General features: G+C 41.9%; 1 protein-coding gene across 12 annotated transcripts in view; it reads left to right on the top strand.

The window, feature by feature from the left end:
• RABGAP1 (RAB GTPase activating protein 1) overlaps nucleotides 1-27,618 on the top strand; it is a 166,954-nt gene that overhangs the window by 133,323 nt on the left and 6,013 nt on the right. For all 12 annotated transcript variants that reach the window (XR_004818773.2, XR_004818772.2, XR_004818771.2 and 9 more), the window contains 7 exons: nucleotides 228-353; nucleotides 979-1,122; nucleotides 3,100-3,141; nucleotides 3,376-3,504; nucleotides 16,504-16,596; nucleotides 17,029-17,139; nucleotides 26,781-26,885. Coding sequence is in view for 9 of the 12 variants with exons in the window: in XM_025475054.3 (XP_025330839.1) it covers nucleotides 228-353; nucleotides 979-1,122; nucleotides 3,100-3,141; nucleotides 3,376-3,504; nucleotides 16,504-16,596; nucleotides 17,029-17,139; nucleotides 26,781-26,885 (750 nt within the window). In the remaining 3 variants the exon portion in view is untranslated. The remainder of the gene's footprint in view (nucleotides 1-227; nucleotides 354-978; nucleotides 1,123-3,099; nucleotides 3,142-3,375; nucleotides 3,505-16,503; nucleotides 16,597-17,028; nucleotides 17,140-26,780; nucleotides 26,886-27,618) is intronic.

Below are 27,618 nucleotides of genomic sequence, written 5' to 3'. Positions count from 1 at the left end.
TACTGGCTGTATGGGAAACTTCTTGAGGATAGGAACAGTATCTGACACAGAATAGATATCATTAATGTCTCTCGGTTCAGTCAATGAATGTCATAAAACACAACTACCTCAATTACTACATATTGCTAAATTTCCTATTTAGATAGGAGTAGAAGGATGAATTTAACATACTGAGAAAACTTCTGTATATATTTTGTAATGCCCGCCTCATTCTCTATCTGTTACAGATGCCCGAAGAACAGGCATTCAGTGTTCTGGTCAAGATCATGTTTGACTATGGTCTCAGGGAACTTTTCAAGCAAAACTTTGAAGATTTACATTGCAAATTTTACCAGTTGGAGCGCCTCATGCAGGTAAAAAGAGAAACCAGCCTTGCACTTGCCACTAAGAGTGCAACTCTAGGAAGAACCAGGTTGATGAACCTGGTGCCAAGGAGCAGTGGTGATTGCCTTAGCCATCCAGGGTTAAGGACTGGTTTGATGTTTTTCATTTCTCACTCTGTGGTGACGATTCCAAGATTAATAAGGTGTGAACCCAGTGGGTGTGAGCTAGTTTTTCAATCTCATAAACGCCCAAAAGATCAGATGACTTTGTAGGGGCCTTTAACCCAGCAAACTAAGTCAAGAAATGTCTGCCAAGGCTCTAAAGCTGACTGGTTTGGAATACCATAATAAAAGTGAAACAAACAAAAAAAGTGAAACAAACTTTCCCAAACATTTCATAATTTGGAAAGAAAAACTATCATTCCAAACATTTGTCACCATCGGGGGGATTCCTCTTTAGAGGTAATTTGTGGACTGGAAAAGGGAGCCAAATGTCAGTTTGATACTTGATAACAAGTATTCTTAGTACATTAGAGGTTTTTAGGAAAACACAAATATGTGACTTTTTTGGCCTATTCCTGGCAGATTTATGAGCCTCCCAAGTGGGAGTTGAACAGCATGTATGTGCCCTAAACTAATTAGCTTGCTATTTCAGGAATACATCCCTGACCTGTACAACCATTTCCTGGATATAAGCCTTGAAGCACACATGTATGCCTCCCAGTGGTTTCTTACACTTTTCACTGCAAAATTTCCTCTCTACATGGTGTTCCATATCATTGACCTGCTTTTATGTGAGGTATGTATCAGAGGCCACAGGACTTTGGCTTTTATTTGCAGTATCCTCCTGTGTCACCTCCATTAAAATAGAATTTATTCTTAGTTAATTTGATTTTTGTGCTCAAAAATCCAGATTTAAGTAACTCTTCTTGGGCTAAAGCTAAGGCTAATGATCACATTTTGTTGAAGGTGCTCTCTGCTAACAAACAAAAAACCCACTATTACACGTTTATATTACTATTAATCTAGATTTGGCTGCATTTATTGGAGAAACCCAAAATAACATTGACTAAGTAACGTAGAGGTTAATATCTCTCTCATATGAAAGAAGCCAGAAGGTTGGCAGTAACCTGCCTTCCCCTAGAGGGTCGGGAACAGGGGAGAGTGTGTCTCTTCTTTAAAGGAGACTTCCTGGAGGTTCCACCCAAATTTTCATTTATCTTTTATTGGCCAGAACTTAGGCACCTGACCACATCTAGCCACAAAGGAGAGATTATTTTATTTTATTTTTTTAAAGATTTTATTTATTTATTCATGAGAAACAGAGAGAGAGAGAGAGGGAGAGGGAAGAGACAGGCAGAGGGAGAAGCAGGTTCCATGTAGGGAGCCCCCTATGTGGGACTCAGTCCTAGGACTCCAGGATCATGCCCTGAGCCCAAGGCAGGCGCTAAACCACTGAGCTACCCAGGTGTCCCAAGGAGAGTTTTTTTTTTAAAGCTGAGTAAGAATTGGGAAAAATCGGAGGGTATGTTACTATAACAAAAAAAGATATTAGAGTACATAACAGTCTTTGCCACGGCACAGTTTTGGGGTATATGTGTTTAAGAAAAAAAATAATTTCAAAAATAATAAATGTTTATTGTAGAAACTGGAAAACACGAGCAAAAAGATTTTAAAATACTTCTAATCTCACTCTAGAGAGTAACTCAGCATTTTAATATATATTCTTTCAGCCTTTTTTTGTGTTTATGTACATACATTATTTTTGTACAGAATAGCTTTCTTCATATGGAGTATTATGTAATAATGTATATTGAGGTTTTGTAAATATATATTTTAAAATAGAATTCTGCTATTATGTTATTTGATAACCTCTTTTCGTTTCATACGCTTGAACACTTATAGACACACATCTGTACTATCCTTCTTTTTGTTTAATTATGCTGTTTCCAAAATCCATTAAAGCATTTGTACCTTCTACCCAGCTTGAAACATTGTAAGAAACACTGTTACCAAATACATGTTACGAAATACACTATTACTCTTCCCTGCTGTCAGGTATCTCATTCTTGCAATATACCATAGTTTATGTAACCAATTCCTAGTCTCCAACCTGTAAATTTTATAGTTTCTCAGTATTATAAACATTTTTTTTAAGTAGTTACTATGGGCCTAGTGGCATGCTAAGTGATTTAAATGAACTTGTCAACTAATGAGCTCAGAAAACTCGTGGGAGAGTATTAGTTCTAGAAACCAAGGTCCAAGAACTTAATTTAGTAGGTCTTTGTGCCTCCCCTTTGTGCCTCCCCTTTCCTTTGCCCGCAGCACCTCCGGAAGGGTTAGCTGGAGAAAGTGGATTGGAGGGAGCCCTGATCAAGTTCTTTCTGGGATAGAGGGCTCTTAGACTGCTGTATGTGGAGTGGATGTAGCACATGATGAGGGGAAAGGCCATCTGCAATTATTTTCTGAAAGATCACAATGTTATGGTTCTGAAGCTTGGGTTGGGAAGCATAGAATACTTTGGAAAAGTGTTCTTTCTTGTTAAATGTGAGAATAGCTAAAAAAGTTCAGAGGAATGGGACATTGGGTCTATTTTAAGTTGTTTTTCAGTAGCAGGCCTGTATTAATTATTATTTTCCTAAGATGTTTTCAAGATATTCCATTTCTTTACTTAGTTATTTTTTATACTTTCTTAAAAATTGTGGGGCATTTTGGGGACAGCTGACTAGTCCATATCTAAACACTGAAAATATTCTTTTTGTGTTTTCTCTTTTAGGGAATAAGTGTTATATTTAATGTCGCCCTTGGATTATTAAAGGTACACATTTATTTGTAAATCGAGTGACAGCCCCTGTCCAGCACTCAGAGTATCTTAGTCTTGATCTCATACTAAGCAGCCACCACTTGGTAGCCCTGGCCCTGGTAATGGCTCAGGCAGTGGCTAAGCAGTACCTCCTGCGTATTGTAAAGGTGCTGGTGTTATAAAATGCTTCTTGTGGATCTTCATGGTAAAGAACTCTTTCTATACATGGTTGTGTTTTCTTTTTTCAAGACTTCTAAGGATGACTTGCTGTTGACAGACTTTGAAGGTGCCTTGAAATTCTTCAGGGTTCAGCTTCCTAAGAGATACCGCTCAGAAGAAAATGCGAAAAAATTAATGGAATTAGCTTGCAGCATGAAGGTAGAATGATATTTGCATTAATTTAGATTCTTTTGTTTAGTTCATGTCTCACCATTCCTGATCAAACTATGAACATTTATAATACATTTTAATAATGATGATGATGATTTTTGTATCATATAATTTATTTTCCCACTATTTTCTTACATATTATATATCCTGTGCATTAGATCTCATTGCCTCCCCCAGCCTTTGGACTCTGGGGAAGGGATTCTGCTCATTTCAAAGACCCAGCAAAACACAAAGAAGCTTCTAGAGTCATATAGCAAAGTAGTGGCAGGACTCTGGTTTTATGATCTGTGTTGTCTTTTAACTTTCAATATTTGTGGTCATGGTCAGAAATTCCCTAACATGAAACTAATAACTAATGAAGGAAACTCATTTTTATCACTTTCAGTGGCATTTATGGTGTGTTTAATTATATAAGGTCAAAAAATGTAACATCTCCTTGTATTCATGTTGTAAGATGAGCAGGAAAAACTTCATTATCTACCAGCCAGAACACAGACTTGAAAGATCTGAATTCAAAATTACTTTACCTATTTAAGGTACAGTTTCCTCACATGTAAAATAATAGTGGACTTCTGGTTCTGGTTAGATGTCATACTTAGCTAACTCAGGCTGCCCTCTTGAAACACTTGGAGGTAGGAAATGCCTGTATGAACTTGAAATAAAAAAGAGAGGGGATCTCTCTTTTTGGGTGGCTCAACAGTTTAGTGCCTGCCTTTGGCCCAGGGCATGATGCTTGAGTTCCTGGATCACGTCCCACATCGGGCTCCCTGCATGGAGCCTTCTTCTCCCTCTGCCTGTGTCTCTGCCTCTCCCTCTCTCTTTCTGTCTCTCTCATGAATAAATAAATAAAATCTTAAATAAATAAATAAGTAAATAAATAAATAAATAAGTAAGTAAGTAAGAGAAATCCCAGGTACCTGAATCACAGTAGTTCAGCTAGTGTGCGGGAAGTGGTAAAGCAGCATCCCAGGGGAATATGGAACCCTTGGTGTAGGTACTCATGAACACATAGAATCTAATTTTGGGCCTTTGGGAGGCAGTGAAACCCAGAATCACTACATAAAGTTAGGACCTTGGAATACTGCCCTCTTTGTGGAAGGCGGGAAGTACTAAAACCACCTACCTATTAAACCTGAGAAACAATAAAATTTCCTAATACAAATTGAATCAAGGATTTGAAAAAGAAATAGAGCCTCTAGTTAGTGAAATAATTATTAAAGTTCAACTTAAAACGTTACATACCTCACAAGCACTGTAAATAACATTTAATGATATTTTCCCATGTGCCAGGTACTGTGGTTAAGTACTTTCATGTGTGAGGATTAACTACACTGTGTACAGTGTTTACCATGATGCCTGGTAATTAGTAAGGGTTCAAGAAATGATGGCTCTTATTCTGGTCATTCCCTCTCTGGTTTTTCAAGCAGATATCAAATGAACACTTGTCAGAAACATTTCACAGATGGTGGGTTTGTGCAGAGAGCAAAGAACAGGTGAGCTCGGAGGTTCTCTTGAGTCACCACCTCAGTCTAGTTCATAGAACAGGAAGCCTCTTAGTTGCTGATGATTTCTTCCCTTCCAAAACCTTTCTCAGTGTCCCATCTTAAGTTCCTGGAACCTGGTTGCTCAGGCCAAAACCTTTGCTTACTATTGATGCCTTTTCTCTTTCACACCGTATCTTGGTCCTCCATCCCAGCCCTGTTTTCACAGTATACCCTGAATCTGATTGCTTTTGCCCCTTCTCACTAACTCAGTAATGTAACCATCACTGTCACTTGTCTTCTGGAATGTTGCAGTAGACTCCTTACTTCCTGTTTCCATAGTGGTTTTTTTTTTTTTCTTTGCTTTGCTTTTCTTTGTTTTTCTTTGATTTATTCACTTGGGAGAGAGAGCAGGGGAAAGACAGAGAGAAAAGGAGATAAGCAGACTCCAAGGACATTGAGTTTGATCCCTGATGTCATGACCTAAGCTGAAACCAGGAGTCGGATGCTCAACGGACTGAGCCACCCAGACACCCCAGTGGGTTTTTTTGATCCCATCTCTCTCACTTAAAACTGATGGCTTCTTAGAATAAAACTCAAAGAGTTTTTACCCTGACCTGCAAGGTGCTATACTATGTGACCTTAGACCATGTCTCTGATTTCACCTCCTCCTACTTTTCCCAACTTCCACTTCAGACAACTTGGCCTGTTTTCAAACTTGCTGAGCATGTTCACTCTGCAGGCCTCTGCACTGGTCTCTCCACCCATCATGTTCTTCTCATGTCCATGTGGCATCACCATCAACTCATTGAATGTTAAGCTCAGATATCATGCCATCAGAGAGACCTTTTCTGATTATTTTGTCTAACAGCTCCCTCAGTGCTTTATACCTTGATCTCTACCCTGTTTTATTTTCCTCATATCACTTATTGCTATTTAATATTATTTTAAATGCTTATTATTGTATGCATGCCCTCTCCCCAACTAATCCTGCAGCAGAGGGGACTCAATCTCATTTACTGCTAGATCCCCAGCATAAGAACAGGATTCAACATATAAAAAATAGTTGAATGAGTGAATAAATGAATATGCTGCTGAGTTTCTACCAAGTGTTCTCTCACGAAGAAGAGTTAGAGAGTTAACATGGCTTTGGGCAAGGCTTAAAATATCTTCCAGCCAATGGTTTTACCTTTTGGGTTTTCAGTAGCTTGAAACACTTTAATAATATATGGATCCTTTATTTCCATAGTTCAGATCGGAGGTGTCCAATGTCCTTTTTTTTTTTTTTTTTTTGCCTGTGCCTTCAAGGAGTTAAGGTAGACAAGACTACGTAGCACACATATTTTGTGCTTAGATACATAATTCATACTGGCCCTGGAGAACTCTGCATGGCTGGGGTACACTTTGGATGATTCCCCCTACTTGCACATGGTTTTGCATGAGAAAGATAGTAATTTTTCTTAAAATTGATTCACAGTGTGGAAAGCCTATGTATTGACCAGGACATGAGAATGAAATTGTTCTGCTAAAAGGTGAAATATAGTGTAGTTAGTGATGGTTACTTGCACTCTGGTAGGTGTATTAATTCCAAAAACTATTAAGAGAAATATAGGCAATGAGCCAATTATTGGTAGAGAACCTCAGTCACAGTGATAATTTACCAGCTCAAAAATAAGGAAAATCATCATTAGGCTCAATCATGAGCCCAGTGTTACGTGGACCGTAGGAGGTGGGAGTGTATTACTCCATCAGCAGGAAAGTACAGTCATCTCTGGGTTTGGAGCTCCCTCTAGACATGGAAAAGGGGATTCCTTCTTTGTGAATGGTTTGGAAACTAGCTTTTTAACTTCCTGGTGTAGAATTTAGAAAGGAAACATTGGATTTGTAACTCTTTGAAATCCCATTCCATTATTTTTTAATTTCTTAAAAATTGTGGCATGGTTTTCTCAGTTATACTTCCTGACTAGGGTGGGAATTAGGAATACTTGGCCTCAAATGCCAGTTGAGGAAATAGTTACTTACTTTTATGGTTGTGTTTTAACAGTTTTGATGTTGTAATTTCCAGTATTTGTATAGTTTTTATGGATATCTCATTTCTTCCCCACAGTACCCTGTGAGGTATGCAGGGCAAGTCAAGTGTGGCAGCTGAGGCTTATTGAATTCAAGTGGCTTCCCCAACTGGATCTAGCTGGGTAGTGGCTGGAGCTCTAGTGGAATTCAGGCCTTTGACTCCATATTCCCAAGGCTTTTCATGCCATTGCATGGCCTCTTCTCATTGCAGAATTGCATCAGGAATTAAGTTTGGTGTAGCAATATTTGAAACGGCCACCAGATGGGTGTGTTGCTCAGAAAGGTCTGTTTTTCTCTTTGCCTGAGTGTCTTCTTTTTCTCTATAAATCTTTTCGGTGTCAGTCTTTACTTGCCTCTGTCTTCATTTCTCTATTCTCAGCCCTTTTATTTATCCCCTTCTCGCTCTTGTTCCTTACTTTATTATGGAACTGAAATATTTTATTTATTTTTGAAAGAGTCTTAGATCCTCTGCTTTTCTTTTTTTTTTTTTTTAAGATTTCATTTATTGGGTAGCCTGGGTGGCTCAGCAGTTTAGCACTGCCTTCCCCGTGATCCTGGAGTCTCAGGATGGAGTCCCATGTTGGGCTCCCTGCATGGAGCCTACTTATCCCTCTGCCTGTGTCTCTGCCTCTCTTTCTCTCTCTGTGTGTGTCTCTCATGAATACATAAATAAAATCTTTAAAAATATATATATATTTCATTTATTTTTTCATGAGAGACACAGAGAGAGGCAGAGACATAGGCAGAGGGAAAAGCAGGCTCTGTGCAGAGACCCCGGTGCGGGACTTGATCCCTGGACCCCAGGATCACACCCCAAGCCAAAGGCAAATGCTTAACCGCTGAGCCACCCAGGCATCCCAGATCCTCTGCTCTTAAACTCAAACTTAACAACGTATATCAGAACTCATTGAGTTGCTCCCCCTTTATGGGTCACTGTCTTGAAATAGAAAGATTGTTTCCACTTCCGATAGAAGATCTAAAAGGAATTTCACTTTTTTGAAGATTGTATCTCTACACCCAACGTGAGCCTCAAACCCACAACCCCACAATCAAAAGTCCCATGCTCCACCAACTGAGCCAGCTAGGCGCCCCAGGAATTTCACTTTAGATAGATTGTTCCAGGGGATCATGAATGGTCCTAGGAGCTCCACAACCCTTTCATACTCCTAACTGGGCCATGCATCATGTTTAGAGGGAGAAAATGGGAAAAAATTCATAGGTCTTAAATTTTTTGATTCAAGAAATAAGAGAGCAGCTGGTTTTTTATGTCTACACAGAGATGTTTGAGAATAAGTCACATACATGGGACACCTGGGTGGCTCAGTGGTTGAGCATATCTGCCTTCAGCTCAGGGCATGATCCTGGAGTTCCCAGATCAAGTTCCGCATCCAGTTCCCCTCAGGGAGCCTTCTGCCTTCTGCCTATGTCACTGCCTCTCTCTGTGTCTCCCATGAATAAATAAAATCTTAAAAAAAAGAAAGTCCTATATGTAAGGTTAGTTCAGAAGAAGTAGGAGCCATAATAGAGACGGCCAGTGGGTTTCTTAGATTAAACCTGAATGAAAATTTGACCCTTTCACTCTGGAATCCTACCTAAAGTGAAATGGATCTTCTGAACTACTGATTGCTTCACTGGAATTTATTTCAAACTTAAAATGAATGTGCAAGACTTCAGACTACCTGTAGAAAAAGATATTACAGAAACCAAATGGCAGTGTCTCCAAATTAATGTAATACTAACCATTTACTATTTGGAGAGACAGAAAACTCTGGCATTTGGGAATACTTTGCCCTTGGGGAATATTCTTATTCAACAGCTAAAAGCAATATTAGTTGAAGCTTCATTCTCTGCTCAGATCATTTGTTACATTAGTGTGTGTTAGGATTTTAGGCTCTGTGATTGCAGTGGCTTCATCAGTGTTGTTTCATAAGGTGTTCACAGTATCTTGCATAATGTCTGCAACATAGTGACTTAATCCTTACGGTGATAAGGTGAGGTCATTTTACAGATGCTGAAGCTTAGAGAATTGAAGAAGACTCCCAAAAGGTATAAAGTTAGTAAGTGATGGAGCCAGGGTTGGATCCCAGGAATTTCAGACTCTAAAGTCAATACTTACCATCAGTGTGCCATTCTGTAAATGAGGGATTAAATGGATGGGCCAGGGACCACTTGTATTTTTGGTGATGTTCATCTTGTAATGGTGGGTAAGCTCAGTCTCTGCCAGTTTAGCTTACTTGTAGCTAAGTTTAGTCCTTAAGACTAGACCAGGCTATAGTTTTACTTCTGTGCTTGTTTTCTACCTTTTAGATTGAATTTCATGAGGAAACTTCTAAGTGAGAGTTCTTTTACTCTCTTTTACAAAATTTAGAGTTTTAAATTTTGCTGCTTGTCACAAGGGTAGCAGTGCCCTCTACCTTCTTATTTTATTTTAATAAGCTGGTCTCTTTTGGTTCTTATCTGTGTTTGGGTTCTCTGCTACTAATTTGCTGAGTGCAAAAATACTCGGATAGTAGAACTGGAATGCCTAATTCTATTTAGTGATCTTTGAGGGAGTTTGAGCCTGAACTATTTGAAAAAATTAAATAAAGGGGCTCAGAAACTAAATAGAATGTTGATTTGTTTCAAGTGGTTACAAGTACAGGCCTTGGAGTCTCATGGGCCTTGGCTCTCATCCTGGCTCTGCTGTATGATCCAAGATAGCTTAACATGGCAGGGTTGTAGAGAGAAAAGTCAGATGATGCTTTTGAAGTAGCTGATGCAAATGTGAGGGCAATCTGGCTGCAACATCTGTCACCCCATTGATCCCCAGGGTTGATTCGGCTGATCTGGCTGGTTAGGTGGGTGTCCTCTTCCTCCCTCACCACTCCGTGTGCGTCCCTCCCGAAGCTGCGCGCTCAGTCAAAGAGGACAATCATCCCCGATAGAGGAGGACCATTCTTTGGTCAAGGGTATACAAGTAGCTGCGCTCCCCTGCTAGAACCTCCAGACAGGCTCTCAAGGTCCATTTGTAGGAGAACGTAGGGTAGTCAAGCTTCTAAGACTCCAGACACATCCAAATGAGGCACTGCACGTGGTAGTCTGCCTTTCTTAAATAAATAAATAAATAATAAATAAATAAATAAATAAATAAATAAATAAATAAATAAATAAAAATATATGTGTGTGTGTGTATATGTGTGTATATATATATACATATATACATAAAGTAGCTGATGACCACCATCATCATCACCCATGCTCATTTGGCCTGCCCTATTATGACCTCCTCTACCCAGACATCTACTTTCCTTAAGTCTGTTCATAGGAATAAACGTTTGTAGGTTTTCTTATGTGCCAAGTACTGCACTCAGTTTTGAACATGCTACCGAGGTGGATGAGAAACAAGAATCACCCCAGATTTGTGTTTTTGTGCTGCTGTTGCCACCGAACAGACCAGGTTCTTGGCTTTAGACATGTCACTTTTCCTATCTCAGTCTTTTTTTTTTTTCCTATCTCAGTCTTTTTTTTTTTTTTTTCCTCCTATCTCAGTCTTGATTCCCCATCAGTAAAATGAGCATCTCAGACAGTTGTTTTGGGAACTAAATAAAATAGAAGGTGTCCGAGATACCTTGTTATCTTAAAAGTCCTATGTAAATCTCAGTTTTTTAAGTCAATAACTAAAGGAAAAATGGGCTTGTGTCAGATTTCTTTATTTAGCAGTGAGGACTTTGGGGTCAAGATCTCTTCAACCTTGGGGCAGCCCCGGTGGCACAGCTGTTTAGCACTGCCTGCCTGCAGCCCAGGGAGTGATCCTGGAGACTCTGGATGGAGTCCCATGTCGGGCTCCCTGCATGGAGCCTGCTTCTCCCTCTGCCTGTGTCTCTGCCTCTCTCTCTCTCTCTCTCTCTCTCTCTCTCTCTCTGTGTGTGTGTGTCTCTATGAATAAATAGATAAAATCTTAAAAAAAAAAAAATCTCTTCAACCTCTTCATACCCACCCAGTCACCTATGCAACATACTTCACCCCTCCCATGGAGAGCTGCTAATAACATTCAACATCCCACTTTCCCTGGGCTTCCTATGACTCCAGCCCAGTGGGATTCCAATCCTTGCAGCAGTTTCTTAAGCCAAACTTGGAAATCAGCTCCCATTTCCTAGCCACAGCCTATTTCCCGCTCTTCTGTGTTAAATGAACTTGTTTAAATGTCTCACTGCTTGCCCCATGTTTTCAGAGGGTAACTCTGTCTCTGATTCAGGACAAAAATATAGATAGTAATAATAACACATAATAGCCACCCCCTTTATTAAAAAGACCTCATGTTCTGGGCACTCTTCTGAGCTCTTGATATGTTTTATATCATGCGATCCTCTTAACGGTAGTCTTCATAAGAACTGTTGAAATTTTCTCAGATGAGGAACTTAAGGCTAAGGTGAGGCAGCTCACCTTCGGTGATGGAGTGAGTCAGTGGCAGAACAAGGTCTCAAGCCTGGGTCTGTCCACTTAGAAAACCCAAGCTCTCCATTGCAGACTGTCCCACTTCCCTCCTACCCAGATTAGTGGCCACTCTCACTTTCTCTACCAGATCAGGTACCAGCTCTCCTGGGGCTGACGGCACATGTTTTAAAAGAGAGCATTATCCAATTTCTGTAACAGGTAAATGATGAGTGACCCAAGAAAGAGGTATTTGGTATTAAATATATACTTCTACCAAAATATCGAACTGGCGTGGTCCAAGTCTCTACCTTCTCTCTGATTCAGGGTTTCTTAACTTGGGACTGTGGGTGGCCTTGGAGAGCTCATGAGTCCTCCAAAATGGTAGGCAGAATGCTTTATTGCTGGTGTAGGGTTGGGGCAGAGTTGGCTTCTGTGCCCTTTTGTTTTTTTTTTAAGATTTTATTTATGTATGTATATATGCATGTATGTATATATGTATGTATTTATATATGAATGACAGACTGAGTGCACGAGCTGGGCGGGGAGGGCGGGAAGCAGAGGCAGAGGAAGAAACAGACTCCCCACTGAAGCAGGAAGCCTGATGCAGGGCTCAATCCCAGGACCTGAGCCAAAGGCGGACATTTAACTGAGCCACCCAGGTGCCCTGGCTTCTATGCTCTTTTGTATGGACAGTGTTGTTTATGGGAACCATGGCTTTCATGGGGACTTTCAAAGTAGTACTGTCTCTTAACAGTGTTAAACAATGTACTGATTACAGTGGGACATAAAATTCAGTTTACCTAAGTTACATGGTCTTATCCCAGGAAATTATATTAGAGTTTTCTCCCCAATCCTGAAGCATAATAAAAGAGAACAAATTTCAAAATTAAGCTTCTTTGAGGGCAAAAATACCTGTGTTTGTGAAGCTATGGCTTTCACAGCCTTCTGATTGGAGTCCACTATTAGTGGGTATGATTCAGAGCTCTGAGGCTGATTTCAAAGCTTCCTTGCTTCTTGAATTCAGTTAAAATGTTATTGGTATAAGTAAAAGATAAAATGAACCTTAGACTTTTGAGAATGGGGATATGTCTATTCATTGAGTATTTTCATGCTTGCTATCTACAAGACATTAGGAATTTTATAGTATATAAGACTCCCTACCTTTGTGGAACTTGCATATTGTGTTCTATATACATCTTTATCACTAATACTTCTCAAGGAACACTGCATATGGCAGTGCTCAACTGTTGGATAAATAAATGTTCTGCTGCATCCTTATTAGGTTAAAAGGAAGGCCATTGGCTTTGATTTGTTCAGCATCTAATTATTGAGACCCAGTTATGTCCCAGGCATTGAGCTAGGTCCTGGAGATACGGAGTAAGCAAAACAGATGTGGCCTGTATCCCAGTGGGAAGACAGACAATCAAGTAAGCACATAAATAAATAATTGTAAACCTGGACAGGTGCCATGAAGGAATTGACTTGATGTTATGAGAATAGATAACAAAGACCTGGCCCAATAGGGGGAAGAAGGTGCCAGGGAAGGGTGCACAAAAGTGCCATTAGAGCTCAGATCTGAAAGTGAATAGGAGTGAACCAAGTGTGAGGTTGTCCAGGCAGGGCACCAGGCTCACACTTTATGTTCACTGTGATGCCATTTTTGTTCAGAAGAAAGGTTGATGCAAAGAAAAGGGGGTCTTTTCTCATTAATTTAGCAGGCTTTATGGGCACTCTCTTTGTGTGTGGGCAGGGGCCGACGATGAGTGAGAGAGTTCTGACCCAGGGAAGGCACTGTTAATGGGACAAACTGAGAGGTGCTGGTGTCTCCGGGGTGTGACCTTATAAGGAGGTAGGAATTGAGGCTTTTGCGGCTGGTACCTGTTGATTCCCCATGTGGGTATAAGGCATCTGCCTTTTCATGGGGTCCATGCCTCAGAGGCAGCCTGAGCTAGTTGGCTCTGGTTTACAGCCGCTCGTGCTCCAAAAGTCAGGATCAGCTGTTGAACCCATTATAAGCAATGTTGGTTTTATTTATCTTTTGTTTGTGGTGGCGTTGGGGTGGGGAGAAGGTGGTGAAGAAATGGGGAGACTAGCAACAAGTGAGGATGAGAAATGAGAAAACGAGCCAGAGCTGGTGGAGTCAGAACTCTGGACCAGTGAGGAAGATAGTGGAGCTTTGTTTGTGTCCAGTCCTAATGGGTGACCCTTGAGGACTCAGAAGCACAGGTGGGGACCACCATCTAGAGAAATGAGCAAGAAGAGCTCTTGGAGAAGTCCAGAGTAATTATAAGAATTATTTTTAAACAGCATTTATTTATTTCCTTGAGAGAGGGAGAGAGAATATGAGTGGGGGAGGGACAGAGGAAGAGGAAGAGGGAGAAGCAGACTCCTCACTGAGCAGGAAACCTGATGCAGGACTCAATCCCAGGACTCCATGATCACAACCTGAACCAAAGGCAGACGCTTTAACCAACTGAGCTATCCAGGTGCCCCTATTTTGTTTACTTACTTATAAAAATAAATCATGCTCAAGGCAGAAAACTTGGAAAAGATGGGAAAATGCATAAAGAAATGCCTGTATCCTATCATGAAAATGTCAGAACCAAATGAGATAGCATGTGTTAAAGGGTCTGGCATCTCACAGGTACTCAGTACAGTAATGCTGTTACAGTGCTGAGGCAGAGTCAACTTTACCTCAGAGAATAAAGCAGGGATAAGGCTAATTACAAAATAATTTCTTCTACATTTCTTTATCCCTAATGAAATATAGAAGAAATTATTTTGTAAGTAGCCTTTTATAATGCATGTTTATGGGGAAAAAATGTTAGCTCTTCATAACCCTAGTATAAGATTGAGAAGTTGAAGAATCCAAAAGATTTGTGAGAATGTTTTGTAGGATTTGGTGTAAACACTTCTTTTTTAAAAAATGCAGTGATTAGGGGGTCCTCCTAACTGCTGTAATCTCTTGTCAGTCTCCCAGACGGAGCACAGAGAACCCTGGGAGGGAGTGTTTGCTGCCCACAGTTCTCATTTATCGTCTGTTCTTCTACTATTGATCTGTTAGAATTGTTTATAAATTTACCGATCACACCAGTGTTTTATTTAGGTGCTTTCTTTGTGACTCACTTATGTATGCAAACATTTACCTCAGCATTGGCCTTAAACCACAGAAGATCTGGCTTTCAAGATGACACTCTCCAGCCTGTGGCCTCACCCCAAGTGTTTAACGGGCATCTTTCTAAAGACAGCGGCCAGGCCTAGTGTTGTGTTCCTGGCTGCCTGCCCACAGCAGCAGCCAGACTCCAGGAATAAGCTGTGATTGAGGCAGACCCATAAATATCTGACAAGGGCAATGACCAGAGAGTCCATGGGAGGAAATAGGCAGCTCGAGTAAGATGGAAAGGGAATCATGGAACAGAAGACTGGAGATGATGCACACTTGGGGCTCTCCCATCCCCTTACGAGGTCTCTGTTTCTTTGCCTAGAAAATAAGGAAGTTAGACTAGCCCAGCTCTGAGATTCCTAATTACCTGGAACTGGGAGCTGAAAGTCAGATTTGTGAGCCAACAGTTCTGTGCTGATTATATTAAAGCCTTGGAAAGGAATGAATGTTAGCTTCATAATCAATCATTGTGTTGCACATACTGATTTTTAGCACTTCTCTATTTCTTATATTTCAAAGTATTTTTTTTAAGATTTTATTTATTTATTCATGAGAGACACAGAGAGAGGCGGAGACATAGGCAGAGGAAGAAGCAGGCTCCCTGTGGGGAGCCTGATGCTTGACTGAATTGCCCAGAACCCTGGGGTCATGACCTGAGCAAATGCAGATGTTCAACTACTGAGCCACTAGGCTAAAGTACTTAAAAGTGTAATTTTAAAAATACCAAAGGGAATGGATTAGTGGTTTAGAGGAAGTAATCAAACAAAAGAGTAAGAGTTGCATCTTGAAGGGATGTGCTTGGTAATGTTTATATTGAAGAAAAAAAGAGGCTAGCCTATAAGATGATGGACAAGGGGGCAGGGGTGCTGTTTAGGTAGAAGGAGCACCAAGAGAACAGAGAGAGAACATTTCCTGGTGGGAAGAGAGTCATTTGGTCATGTTAAAGAGTGAAAGGCAGGAATTTTGAAGTCTAGTTGGGGAGAGTTAGGACCCACTGGATGGAGTGAAAAAGAAACCTTCAAGAGAGTGCTTTCTATAGAGCAGTCAGAGTAAAAGCTTAGAGAGATTAAAGAAAGGCAGTGAAGCACTGGAAGTAAAATGTATACACCTGTGGTTTATCGTGGCTGCTAAGAAGCAGCTTGTGATCAAGAGGACAGTAGTTTGGGGCAGAAGAGCAGCTAAGTAGAGTGGTCAGTAGAATGGTGTTGTTTTTGTTTTTGTTTTAATTCATGAGAGACAGCGACAGAGAGAGAGAGAGAGACAGAGGCAGAGACCCAGGCAGAGGGAGAAGCAGGCTCCATGCGGGGAGCCCGACGTGGGACTCCCATCTTGGGTCTCCAGGATCACGCCCTGGGCCGAACGCGGCGCTAAACCACAGAGCCACCTGAGCTGCCCTAGAATGGTGTTTTTAAGGGCAAAAAGAACTGTGTCTATTTGACAGAAGGAGCTGGTAGAAAGGGAAGGTGGTGGGTAGTAGGAGAGTGAGGTGAATATAGCTTGGACTTTGCATGGATTTTAGCTATCTGGGCTTGAATCCCGGATCTACCAGTCCCGAGTGACCTTGCTCAAGTTACATAACCTCCTTATACCTCCATTAACTTGCCTATAAAATAAGGATGATAATACCATGTCTTGTCGAGGTGTCCTGCGTCACAGATTGAAAGCACCCTGCAGCAGTGCCTGTGTGTGTGAAACAAGATGGTGGAGGAGGAGGGTGAGATTAGGAACAACGGGACTCAAAACTCAGGTCAGAGGGGCCACGTCACTTCATAGTGACTGAAGATGACCAGATCAGCACAGGTCCTGAGATACCTACCACTTTCTGATACTTCTTAATTTGTGCTCTGCTTCATCCTTCAGATTAGTCAGAAGAAGTTGAAAAAATATGAAAAAGAATATCACACCATGAGGGAACAGCAGGCCCAACAAGAAGACCCTATCGAGCGATTTGAGGTTCGTTTGCTTATAGCCCTGGGTTGAAGTGAATAGCTTTCAGCCTTTCACTTCCTGTACTCCTATCTGTAACTAGCTTTAATGAGTTCTTTTTAAAATTCAGCTCCACTATTTCTAGGTTCAGGTTTCAGTTCAGATTTGCGAATGAGAAGGTAAGATCTGTTGTGCTTTAAACCAGCTGCCTAGGTTGTCACAGTTCAGTGGCCTTTTGTCACAGTTAATCATTAAGTAGCAGCTTGACAAGGTCACTGGAACCAGTTAAGTATTTCTCATGGGAGATAGGAGGAAAGTGTTGCTTGCTAGCATGTAGGACCAGCCACTCCTCCCATAATTTCCATAGGACTCAGAAATGGGTTTTGGGGGTTAGCCCTGAGAAATTGTCATCTCCATCGGAGTTTTATGTGTCTGTAACTTTTTTTTTCTATGCTTCAGCGGGAGAACCGGCGTTTACAAGAAGCTAACATGAGGTTGGAACAGGAAAATGATGACTTAGCCCATGAGCTGGTGACCAGCAAGATTGCACTGCGGAAGGACCTGGATAACGTGAGTCTGACATGGCCAAAGGGGGATGGATTATATTGAAACTCTCAGCTTCTCCCTTTATCAGGGGCACACCTTGAACTGTAGTGTGTGTTGTCCTAGTATGTCACCTACAAAGTGTCCCTTTTGCAAAAGCACTTGCTCATGTCACTCTTGCTTCCCTCCTTTCCTTCATGGTTTTCAGTTAAGCCTTCCTTCCCACATTGTTCCTGTTACACAGGCCTTTCCTGAACTCCTTTCCCACTGTTGTTTGATGACAGGCCTTTTGGCTAACTCTTAGGCTCCCACAATTGACAGTAGCATTTAATCATTATCCTTTACTTCCCTAAGAAGAAATTTTGCTATCCTACATATTAAGTGCCTTTTGAATAAGCTTTGCTAACTGTAATAAAGCTCAATGCCTTAGCAGCTTGTGATTTCGCTAGTAATTTCAGTTGGCAGATGTTCTTTCTTTGCTTCTCCTAATCTTAAAAAGTTCAAGATGATGGCTTTCCTGGCAGGGTATTTGTCCATTTTCTATACTACACGGTTCCCTTTGAAAAAGTGTGGTCTTTCATTCATCATTTAGGTCAGAAGTTGGCAAACTTTTTCTGTGAAGGGATGGTTAGTAAATATTTTAGGCTTTGTGGGCCATATGGTTACTGTTGCAACATCAAACTGCCATTGACACAGAAGTAACTATAGACAATAAATAAAGGAATGAGCATGGCTATGTTCCAATAAAACTTTATTTGCAAGAATAGGTAGCAGGCTGGATTTGGCACATGGACTATAGCTTGCCAACATCTGACTCATATTTTGCTGTCAGGCTCCTAAGATCATCGTTCTGCTCATTAGTTTCCTAAGGTTCTAGAGAGAGACTCAAGCTGTTGAGGGTTTACAGGGGACTTAAATGATATGTTAAACCCCATAAGATCTATGAACTTCACAAGGGTCCTTGACATCTAACAATTGTGTAGGAAAATACTGTATTCTGTATTTCTTTGACGGTCTTTGCTTTCATTAGATTCTCAAAGTGGTTCACACATCAGATGAAGCAAGAACACAATAGTGGTATCTACTGGTTTTTATTTTCTTAGAAAGGTGCTTTTGTTTTTTGTTTTAAAAGAGAAAGAGAGGGCACCCTGGGTGGCTCAGCGGTTTAAGCGCTGCTTTCAGCCCAGGGCCTGATCCTGGAAACCCAGGATCAAGTCCCACGTTAGGCTCCCTGCATGGAGCCTGCGTCTCCCTCTGCCTGTGTCTCTGCCTCTCTCTCTGTGTGTGTCTCTCATGAATAAATAAATAAATAATCTTTTTAAAAAAAGAGAGAGAGTACATGGGGAGAGGCAGAGGGAGAGGGAAGGAGCACCAGACCTGCCCTAGCCAGGTGCCCCTAATAGACCTGTATTCTAATACCAGTTACTCTGCTTTCAAGTAGAGCAAAAAAGGGGGAAGGTGGAATAATAGCTGTGTCCCAGGATAAGGAAGAATGCTATGACTTGGTGAATGTGAGAAGCACCACCAAGTACAGCCAGCCACAGGAACCATTAGTTCCCCTTGTCCGCTCTGCACAGCTGCGTGTAACTGAGAAGGCTGCTTTTTCCAGTTTTTGCAGGGAGGCAGTTTCAAGGTCATTCTTCCTCAGTAACCGGAACCTGGAGCTCTCACTGCTTTGTGGTTTGCCACAGTCTGGCCATCAGGTTTGAGTCTCCTCCTTCTGGTGCTGATTCCTGGCGTGCCCTCTCTTCTTTTGGAGGAATGCTTTGGGCATCGTCCCTTCCCCGATCAGTCCTTTCTGCCTAGCGTGTGGGGAAATGGCTGGCGCTACTGAAGCAACGTCATGGCTCACACCTAATGTGGCTCTGTAGCAGCTGGAGATCGTGCAGAAAGGAGGTGAAAAAGACAAAGAAAAGAAAATGGGTCCTGGATAGGAGCCTTGTGTTCTGTAAAAGGAATTTTATGAAGAAGCAGCTTGAGCTAAGATCCCAGGTGGATGTTTGGTTTGAGCTGCTGCGTTGTCACCTGCCAGGCTCAGTGGTCACATCAATGTCCCTGTTCAGGGTGGTCACAGACTTCTCCTGGTCTTGAAGTCTGCTCCTAAATGGTGTAAACCTTTTTTCAAGTTATCCTGACACAGTAAAGAGCTTGGTTCTTGAACATTTCTGATGCCAGGAGTGAGAAATCGTAAAAATAACGTGAATCCCCATTTCCTGATGATCTATGTGACAGGCACCGTGATAAGCACTTTACCTCTAGTATCGCTTACCCTTGCCTCAGCCTTGTGAGGAGAGTTACATGAGCCCTACTGATGGATGAGGAGTTTTGTAACAATCATGAAACTTGAGATTCAGAGAGATGGAGGTACCTTGGAGGAAGTAGAGCCAGGAATCTAACCCGAGCCCACCTGATTGGAATGCCCCAGGCTTTCCACACTGTCTCCAAAATAAATATGGAACAAGAAGCTATGATCTGATGTCAAAAATACATCAAAAACATAGTGACATATATAATAAGCAAATGTTTCCTGAGCACTTACCGAGTTCTAGGCATTGCTGTAAGTGCTTTTTCCTCAAAACAACTCCTGTTGTGTCAAGTGTACAGTATGACCCCATTGTACTGATGAGGAAACTGAGGCATAGTGTGACATTTCAGATAGAAACCCAGATGGCCTGACGCCAGAGCTCACACTTCTAACATGGCTCAAAGGCAGGGGTCCCTTGTTGCCCTTGGGGCTTAGGAACTTCAGACTGAGGTCCCTTCTTCCAGCTGCCTACACTGCTTAAAAGACAGACCTTCACTGCACTGGACCTGGAGTCCCTTTCTAAGTCTGTCGTCTCTTGTTTCTTGAGAATCATCACTAGAAATCAGCTAGATGCTGAAGTGAATTCAGAACACTCTGAATTTTCAGTTGATGTTTTATGTCACTTTTGTTACAGGAGAGATTCCTAGTTAGCCACAGAGTCCCTGGGCGAGCCCAGGCATGCTGTCTCCTCTGTGAAACAGGAGTCATACACAGACTTAACATTGTGCGAGGTCCCTGGCACAGGCCCGGCAAGACCATACCTGAGTCCCCTCTGGCACACGGTCTACACGGAGTGTAATCAAAGCGAGGGGGAAACACTCAGGAGCTCACCTGCTGAGATTCACAGTCTGGCAGCACTGCACACTAGATCTGTGACCTTGAGCAGCTTGCAAACCTTTCCTGAATGAATGACTTTGGCTTCTTTATCAAAAATTGGTTGTTGGATGGTTTCCTCAATTCCATACCTGCTCCATTGTGTACCCTTACGCTAACACCGTGGTCTTAATTACTGTGGCTTTACAATCTGAAAATAGGTCATGGGACTTTGTTGTTGTTCTTAAAAAAATAGTTTGACTATTCTGTCATTTTAATTTCTACATAAATACTAGAATCCGTTTGTCAACTTCTAGAAATAAAAAAAAGCCTTCTGGGGTTTTGAGTGTGGAGTTGCAGTGAACCTGTAAATCAGCTTGGGGAGAATTATCATCTGAACAATAATTGAACTTTCCAACCCATGCATAGGTTATAATTTTCATTTATTTGAGTCTTTTTCGATTTCAGCATTGTTTTTTAGTTTTCAGTTAAGACTTTGTACATTTTTTAGTTTATTGTAAAGGATATTGTTTTTGTAATTGCATTTTCCAATTGCTTATTGCTAGTCTCTAGGAATAAAATTGATTACATGACCTTCTATCCTATAAGCTTGCTGAATTCACTTAAAATTCTAGTAGCTTTTTTGTTTTTACTATTTAGGGTTTTCCACGTAAACAGTCATCTCTCAATAAAGACAGTTTACTTCAGATGTTCTTTTGAACATGTCTTTTTCTTTTCCTTGCTTTCCTGTGCTGACCAGGATCGTCAGAACAGTGTTGAATGGTGAGAGTGGGCATCATTGCCTTGTTCCAGGCATCCTCTGTAGGGTTTTCATGGATCAGGTTGAGGAGGTTCTCCCTTCTTCTTTTGTGCTGAGTTCTTGTGATGGGTGTTGAATTTTGTCAGATGCCCTTTCTGTATCTGTTGAGATGATCATTTGCTGCTTCTTTTAATTCCGTGAATATGGTGATGTGATTTGAGTTTTCAGTGTACCTCCCATCCCTAGGAAACTTGGGATTTCCTTTTTTTTCCTTAAGATTTTTATTTGTATGAAAATTTTTGTGTTCATGAGGAATATTTGGAGTTTCCATAATGTTTTGTCTTGTTTTGGTATTATGACTGAATACCTAAAATGAACTGAGAGGTGTTCCCTTCTGTTTTCTTAAGGACTTTGTATAGAATTATTTCTTGATTTTTTTTTTTAATATTTTATTTATTTATTCATGAAAGAGAGAGAGCAAGAGGCAGAGACACAGGCAGAGACACAGGCAGAGGGAGAAGCAGGCTCCATGCAGGGAGCCCGATGTGGGACTTGATCCTGGGTCTCCAGGGTCAGGCCCTGGGCCAAAGGCAGGTGCTAAATCACTGAGCCACCCAGGGATCCCCTATTCCTTGATTAAATCTTTGATTCCCTAGTGATGTCATGTGAGCCTGGAATTTTCTTAGGAAATTATGTAATTATAAATTCAGTTTTTTTCCATTTGTGGAACTATTCACATTTTCTAATTTTTTTTTAAAGATTTTATTTATTTATTCATGAGAGACACAGAGAGAGAGGCAGGGACACAGGCAGAGGGAGTAGCAGGCTCCATGCAGGGAGCCCAACGTGGGACTCAATCCTGGGACTCTAGGATCACGCCCTGAGCCGAAGGCAGCCGCTCAACCACTGAGCCACCCAGCTGCCTAAATGTTCTAATTCTTATGTCTGTTTTTATAATTGTGTATTTCAGGTAACTTAATCATTTTAATTGTCAAAGGTACTGGCATAAAGTCATTGATACTTCCTTATTCTTTTAATGTTTATAGGATCTGTTGAGATTTCTTTCATTCCTGATTTGAGTAATTTATGTCTTTTCTCCTTTTCCCTTAATCTACCTAGGAATTTATCAGGTAGTGTTGCTTTCTTCAAAACCCACTTTTTGGTTTGATTTCTTTTTTTTTTTTGAAGATTTTATTTATTTATTCATGAGAGAGACATTGAGAGAGAGGCAGAGAGAGAAGCAGGCTCCCTGTAGGGAGCCCAATGTGAGACTCGATCCTGGGACCTGGGATCACCCCTTGAGCTGAAGACAGACACACAACCGCTGAGCCACCCAGGCCTCCCTGATTTTTTCTTTCTCTGTTTTATTTCACTGATTTCTGCTTTTGTTATTTTTTTCTTTTTTGGTTTAATTTGCTCCTTTTCCTAGCTTTGTGTTTTCTTTTTTTTTTTTTTTTTTTTTTTCTTTTTTTGTGGTTTATTTATCTCAGGGAGGAAGAGAGTAAGCTCCCATGCAGGGGGAGGAGCAAAAGGAGAGAGAGAATCTCAAGCAGGTTCCCTGTCTAGTGCAGAGCCCTACTCAAGGGTCAATCTTCATGACCCCAAGATCATGACCAGAGCTGGAATCAAGAGTTGGATGCTGGGATCCCTGGGTGGCGCAGCGGTTTGGCGCCTGCCTTTGGCCCAGGGCACGATCCTGGAGACTTGGGATCGAATCCCACGTCAGGCTCCCGGTGCATGGAGCCTGCTTCTCCCTCTGCCTGTGTCTCTGCCTCTCTCTCTCTCTCTCTGTGACTATCATAAATAAATAAAATTAAAAAAAAAAAAAAAAAGAGTTGGATGCTTAACCAGTTGAGTCACCCAGGTGCCCCTGGTTGTCTTCTACCTAATCTTAACAAGAAAGCTTGATAATTAATTCTGGACCATGTTTTTCTAAAGTAAGCATTTAAAGTTGTAAATCTCCCTGAAGCACTGTTTCATCTGCATCCCACACATTCTGATAGGTTTTTATTTTCATTCAGTTTTTACTATTTTTTTCTTTGACCTGTGAATCGATTAGTAGTATGTTGTTTTTCAACTATTAGGAATTTTTGCCAAAATTTTTTTTCTTTTTTAAGATTATGTTGCTTTCTTTATTTGAGAGAGAGAGAGAGAGAACAAGTGGAGGGGAGGAGCAGAGACGGACCAGCCTACCAGGGAGCAGGACACGGGTTCATTCCCAGACCCAGGGATCACAACCGAGCCAAAGGCAGATGCTTAACCTGCTGAGCCACCCAGGTGCCCCTCCCAGAAATTTTTCTGTTGTTAATTTCTAATTTAATTCAGTTGTGATCAGACTAGGTATCCTTTCTGATTTTAATCCTTTTAAAATATGCTTATTTTAGGACCCACCTTATAGCCTCTGGGTGCGTGTCCCACATGTCCATTTGCAAGTGGAAAATGTGTGTTCTGTTGCTATGGGTGAAGTGTTCTATAAATGTCAGTTTGGTCAAGTTGCCTGAGTGTTATTGAAATCTTCCATAAACTTACTGGTTTTCCCTCTACTTGTTCTGTTACTTACTGAAAGAACAGCGAGGAAGTCTCTAACTGCATTTATTTCACCTTTCAATTGTTTTTGTTTACTGTGATTTGAACTTATTCCTGCGTTTCAGATTCTTACACCTTCTCAGTGGAGCAAGACTTTTATTGTGATGAAATGTTTTTCTCTGTCCCTAGTAAATACTCTGCTCTGAAATCTACCTTGATATTAATATAGTCACTCCAGCTTTCATGGTATTGCGTGGTATACCTCCTTTTTTATCCTTTGACCTTTAACATATATGTGTCTTTTTATTTAATGTTTTTTTTTTAATTTATTTATTTATGATTGTCACAGAGAGAGAGAGAGAGGCAGAGACACAGGCAGAGGGAGAAGCAGGCTCCATGCACCGGGAGCCCGACGTGGGATTCGATCCCGGGTCTCCAGGATCGCGCCCTGGGCCAAAGGCAGGCGCCAAACCGCTGCGCCACCCAGGGATCCCTGTCTTTTTATTTAAAACCAGTTTTTTATCCAGCATATAGTTAGGTTTTACTTATTTTATTCAGTCTGATAATCTCCTTTTAATTGGAATGTTTAGATGAGTTACATTTAACGTGATTATTTATATGGTAGAATTAAGTCTACCACCTTGCTCTTTGCTATTTGTTGCATTTGCTTTTTATTTTTTTTCTTTCTCCTGAAGTAATTTATACCAATATGAGGCTTGAACTTACAACGCTTAGATCAAGAGTTGCACACTCTTCTGACTGAGCCAGGCAGGCAACCCTCTGCCTTCTTTGGTTTCTTTTTTTTTTTTTTTTTTTTTTTGCCTTCTTTGGTTTCATTTGGCATTTTCATGTTTTCAGTTTATCTCCTCTGTTGCCATATTAGCTATTTTTCCAGAGCTCTCTTATCTCCAGGTCTCTTACCCCAGCTTCCAACCACCTCAGCATCCCTGGCTCCTTAACCCTGCCTCCTTGACCTTTTGTGAAATGATTGTTTTGGAACCCTTCACCATCCTTGGTCCAGAATGTGCCTCTAGGTAGAAACCCAGGGTGTACTGGGACTCCTCTCATTTGTTTTCTTTCTCTCAGGAGCCACAGCTCTGCAAGTATTGTTTTCAGTCTGAAAACAGTAGTTGCATACATTTTGTTCAGTCTTTTGTTTACAGTGGGAGGGTAAATCTGCTCCTTGTTAGTCCTTCATGACCAGGAGTGGAAGTCTGAATTTGTGTTTATTTCCAGATGCTCCCTCTTCATACGCTCATGCAGAGAGAGTGCAGGGAGCGTGGTGCCCTGAGGAGACACTGGTTAGGCCACTCTAGTAGCTTCTGTGCACCTCCCTCTCACACAGCGTTGAGAGTCAGCTCTTGGAGACATGGCAGAAACACTTGGCTTAATGTCACACCACCTGGTTGCAGATTATAGCTCTGCTATGTGCGTTGTGCAAAGTTGAGGGACTCCCTTGCCCGCCTGCCTTTTTTATAATTGGGGAGCCAGGGTGTGCGGGGAAGACTTGACTTCAAAGACCTCGTTCATAAGCTGGCTGTTCACACTTCTCAGAATCGCTACCATGATAGTGATGCTGAGTAACTGAGAGAATATACTTGTGTGCCCCAGCTCCAGAGTACACTTAGAAGATGGTAATGGAGTCCAGAGGAGAGAGAAGAGAGGTAATAGGTTACTTCACAGATGGAAATAAAACCAGTTGTAACAGGACTTAGTTTTCCTTACTAGTTACTTCCTCTGTTGTTTGGTTCTCATTTCCTTACTTTTTTTTTTTTTTTTTAAGATTTTATTTATTTATTCATAGAGACACACACACACAGAGAGAGGCAGAGACACAGGAGGCAGAGGGAGAAGCAGGCTCCATGCAGGGAGCCTGACGTGGGACTCGATCCAGGGTCTCCAGGATCACACCCTGGGCTGCAGGCGGCACCAAACTGCTGCGCCACTGGGGCTGCCCACTCATTTCCTTTCATTGCTTCTTGGATTTGAGCCACAGAAGGAGATGACAGACCGCGGCCCAGACAGGACAGACCTTAACTCTAGGACCCCACTTAACTGCACACATGTGCAGCTTGCCCATAATTAAGGGCCTTTTGAGGTTGCCTTGTCAAGCCATTCTCAGTTCTCCATGTAAGGCCTCTGCCCTGCAGCTCCTGTTCCTCCCAAAGAAGATACTTCAGAGCAAGTGTGGTAGAAAGTGCAGGGGCGCTGCGACACCTCTGCAGTTCGGTGACGTCAGAAACACTTTAATTTCAGGGAATCCACCTCCATTCATTGTTAAGAAGGGAGTTGTATATTAGTTGCCGGTAAAGACCCTCTATATCTAATGCTCTGCAACTAGGAGCTTCTGCTCCATTCTGTGGCTGCCCTCTGATATGCTCATCTTTGAATATCCTTGGATGCCCAGTATCAGGGACTCCTGCATCAGGCACAAGTGTATCATTTTCACTTAGACCCACAGATCTACCTGCCAGACCTTTGTGTGTTTTTAAGAAGAACCAGGGTGGAAGGGGCCATTTCAGATCATGGGTAGGTGAATGCTAGGAAAAAGGCAGCCTTCCTTTTATCAAGTGATGATGAGAATGAAATGTAGACCTTGTTTGAGGAAGCAGAGGAAATACTAGGAGTCTGGAGGAAGAAAATCAGGGTTTTTGTTTGTTTTTTTGTTTTTTTAAGATTTTACTTATTTATTCATGAGAGACATAGAGAGAGGGCCAGAGGCATAGGCAGAGGGAGAAGCAGACTCCCCGGTGGGGAGCCCAATGCGAGACTCCATCCCAGGATCCTGGGATCACGACCTGAGCCAAAGGCAGATGCTCAACCACGGAGCCACCCAGGTGTCCTGAAAACCAGGATCTTTTTTATTCCTATTAGTGATAATGACTGCTATCTTTTATTGAGTGTTTTCCATCTGCTAGGTGCTGCGCTGCATCCTTCTGTGCCTGATCCCTCAGATAACAAACCCAAAGCTCAGATAGATTCTCAGTGACTTGCCCAAGTGGCACATGATCAGAGAACAATGGGAGTGGAGCCGGGCTGTCTGATGCCAAAGGCTGAGCTGCCAACCACTCTCCTGCACAAAGTCTATACAGGAGACTGGGCCAGGGATTTCTGCATGAGTCTAGTCTGTGTATGACCTCTAGCATATCTTTCACCTCTCTGGATCAGTTTCCCTGTCACATTAAAATGGGATTGTCCTGAATCATTCAAATCCCACCCGGTTCTCAATTCTGGTTCTTTGACAGCTTCTCTTACACATTCCAGGCAGAAGAGAAGGCAGATGCACTCAATAAGGAGCTGCTTATGACCAAACAAAAGTTGATTGATGCTGAAGAAGAGAAAAGACGGCTAGAAGACGAGTCGGCTCAGGTAAGCAGAGCTCTGCCCCTCCCACGTGCCTCTGAGTCTTGTAAGTGCCTAAGAGTCACAAGTCCAGCTGGTGGCTTCCTTTTGGCACTGGGGAACCACTGACAGCTGGCTTCGGTTTCTTTCCGAAGGCTTTTTTTAATTTACCACGTAAAGCATAATGGTTCTTAATAATTGGAGCATAGGTGGAGACAGTGGTGCACAGTCCATCCTTCCTTAGGGCAAGAGAAAGCCTGTGTGTCAGCAACTAAATGTGATAAAGAGAAGAGTTAGCATTTCTGCAGAAGGAAAGCAGACATCTTGTAATATCTGGCTATTCCCCTCCCTGTCCGCTGGCATCTCCCCCATGGAGCAGACTCTGGAAGGCCTGTCCTGAGCCAGCTTTTCACAATCACTGGGGGCACAGACCTGCGGCTGTAGAAAGCACTCTGAATGCTGTGCCCCTGGGGGAAGCCGCCCTCCCCTCCACACTTCGCCAAAGTGGTCACATGCTCTAGTCTCTATCAGGACTGCCCGAGGCGAGAGGTGACGAGACAGTGACGCAGCAGTCCTCTGATGAGCTTCAGTCCAGGTTCACAGGCAGGGAGGAACCTAGCAAAAGGCCCACGCGCTCCAAAATGGGGTTTGATCTTTTTGGAAGTTTTGACTGTTCCCTTCCCTCTCTTGGTATCAGATCCAGGTAGGTGAAATACAACCCTTTTAGTCCGGTACTTTCTGGAAAGCCCAGAACTCAGCA

This window comes from Canis lupus, chromosome 9, assembly GCF_003254725.2.
Source record: "Canis lupus dingo isolate Sandy chromosome 9, ASM325472v2, whole genome shotgun sequence".
Taxonomy (NCBI): domain Eukaryota; kingdom Metazoa; phylum Chordata; class Mammalia; order Carnivora; family Canidae; genus Canis; species Canis lupus.
The sequence above is the reverse complement of the archived record's forward strand: the minus strand, read 5'-3'. Positions and strand labels throughout refer to the sequence as shown.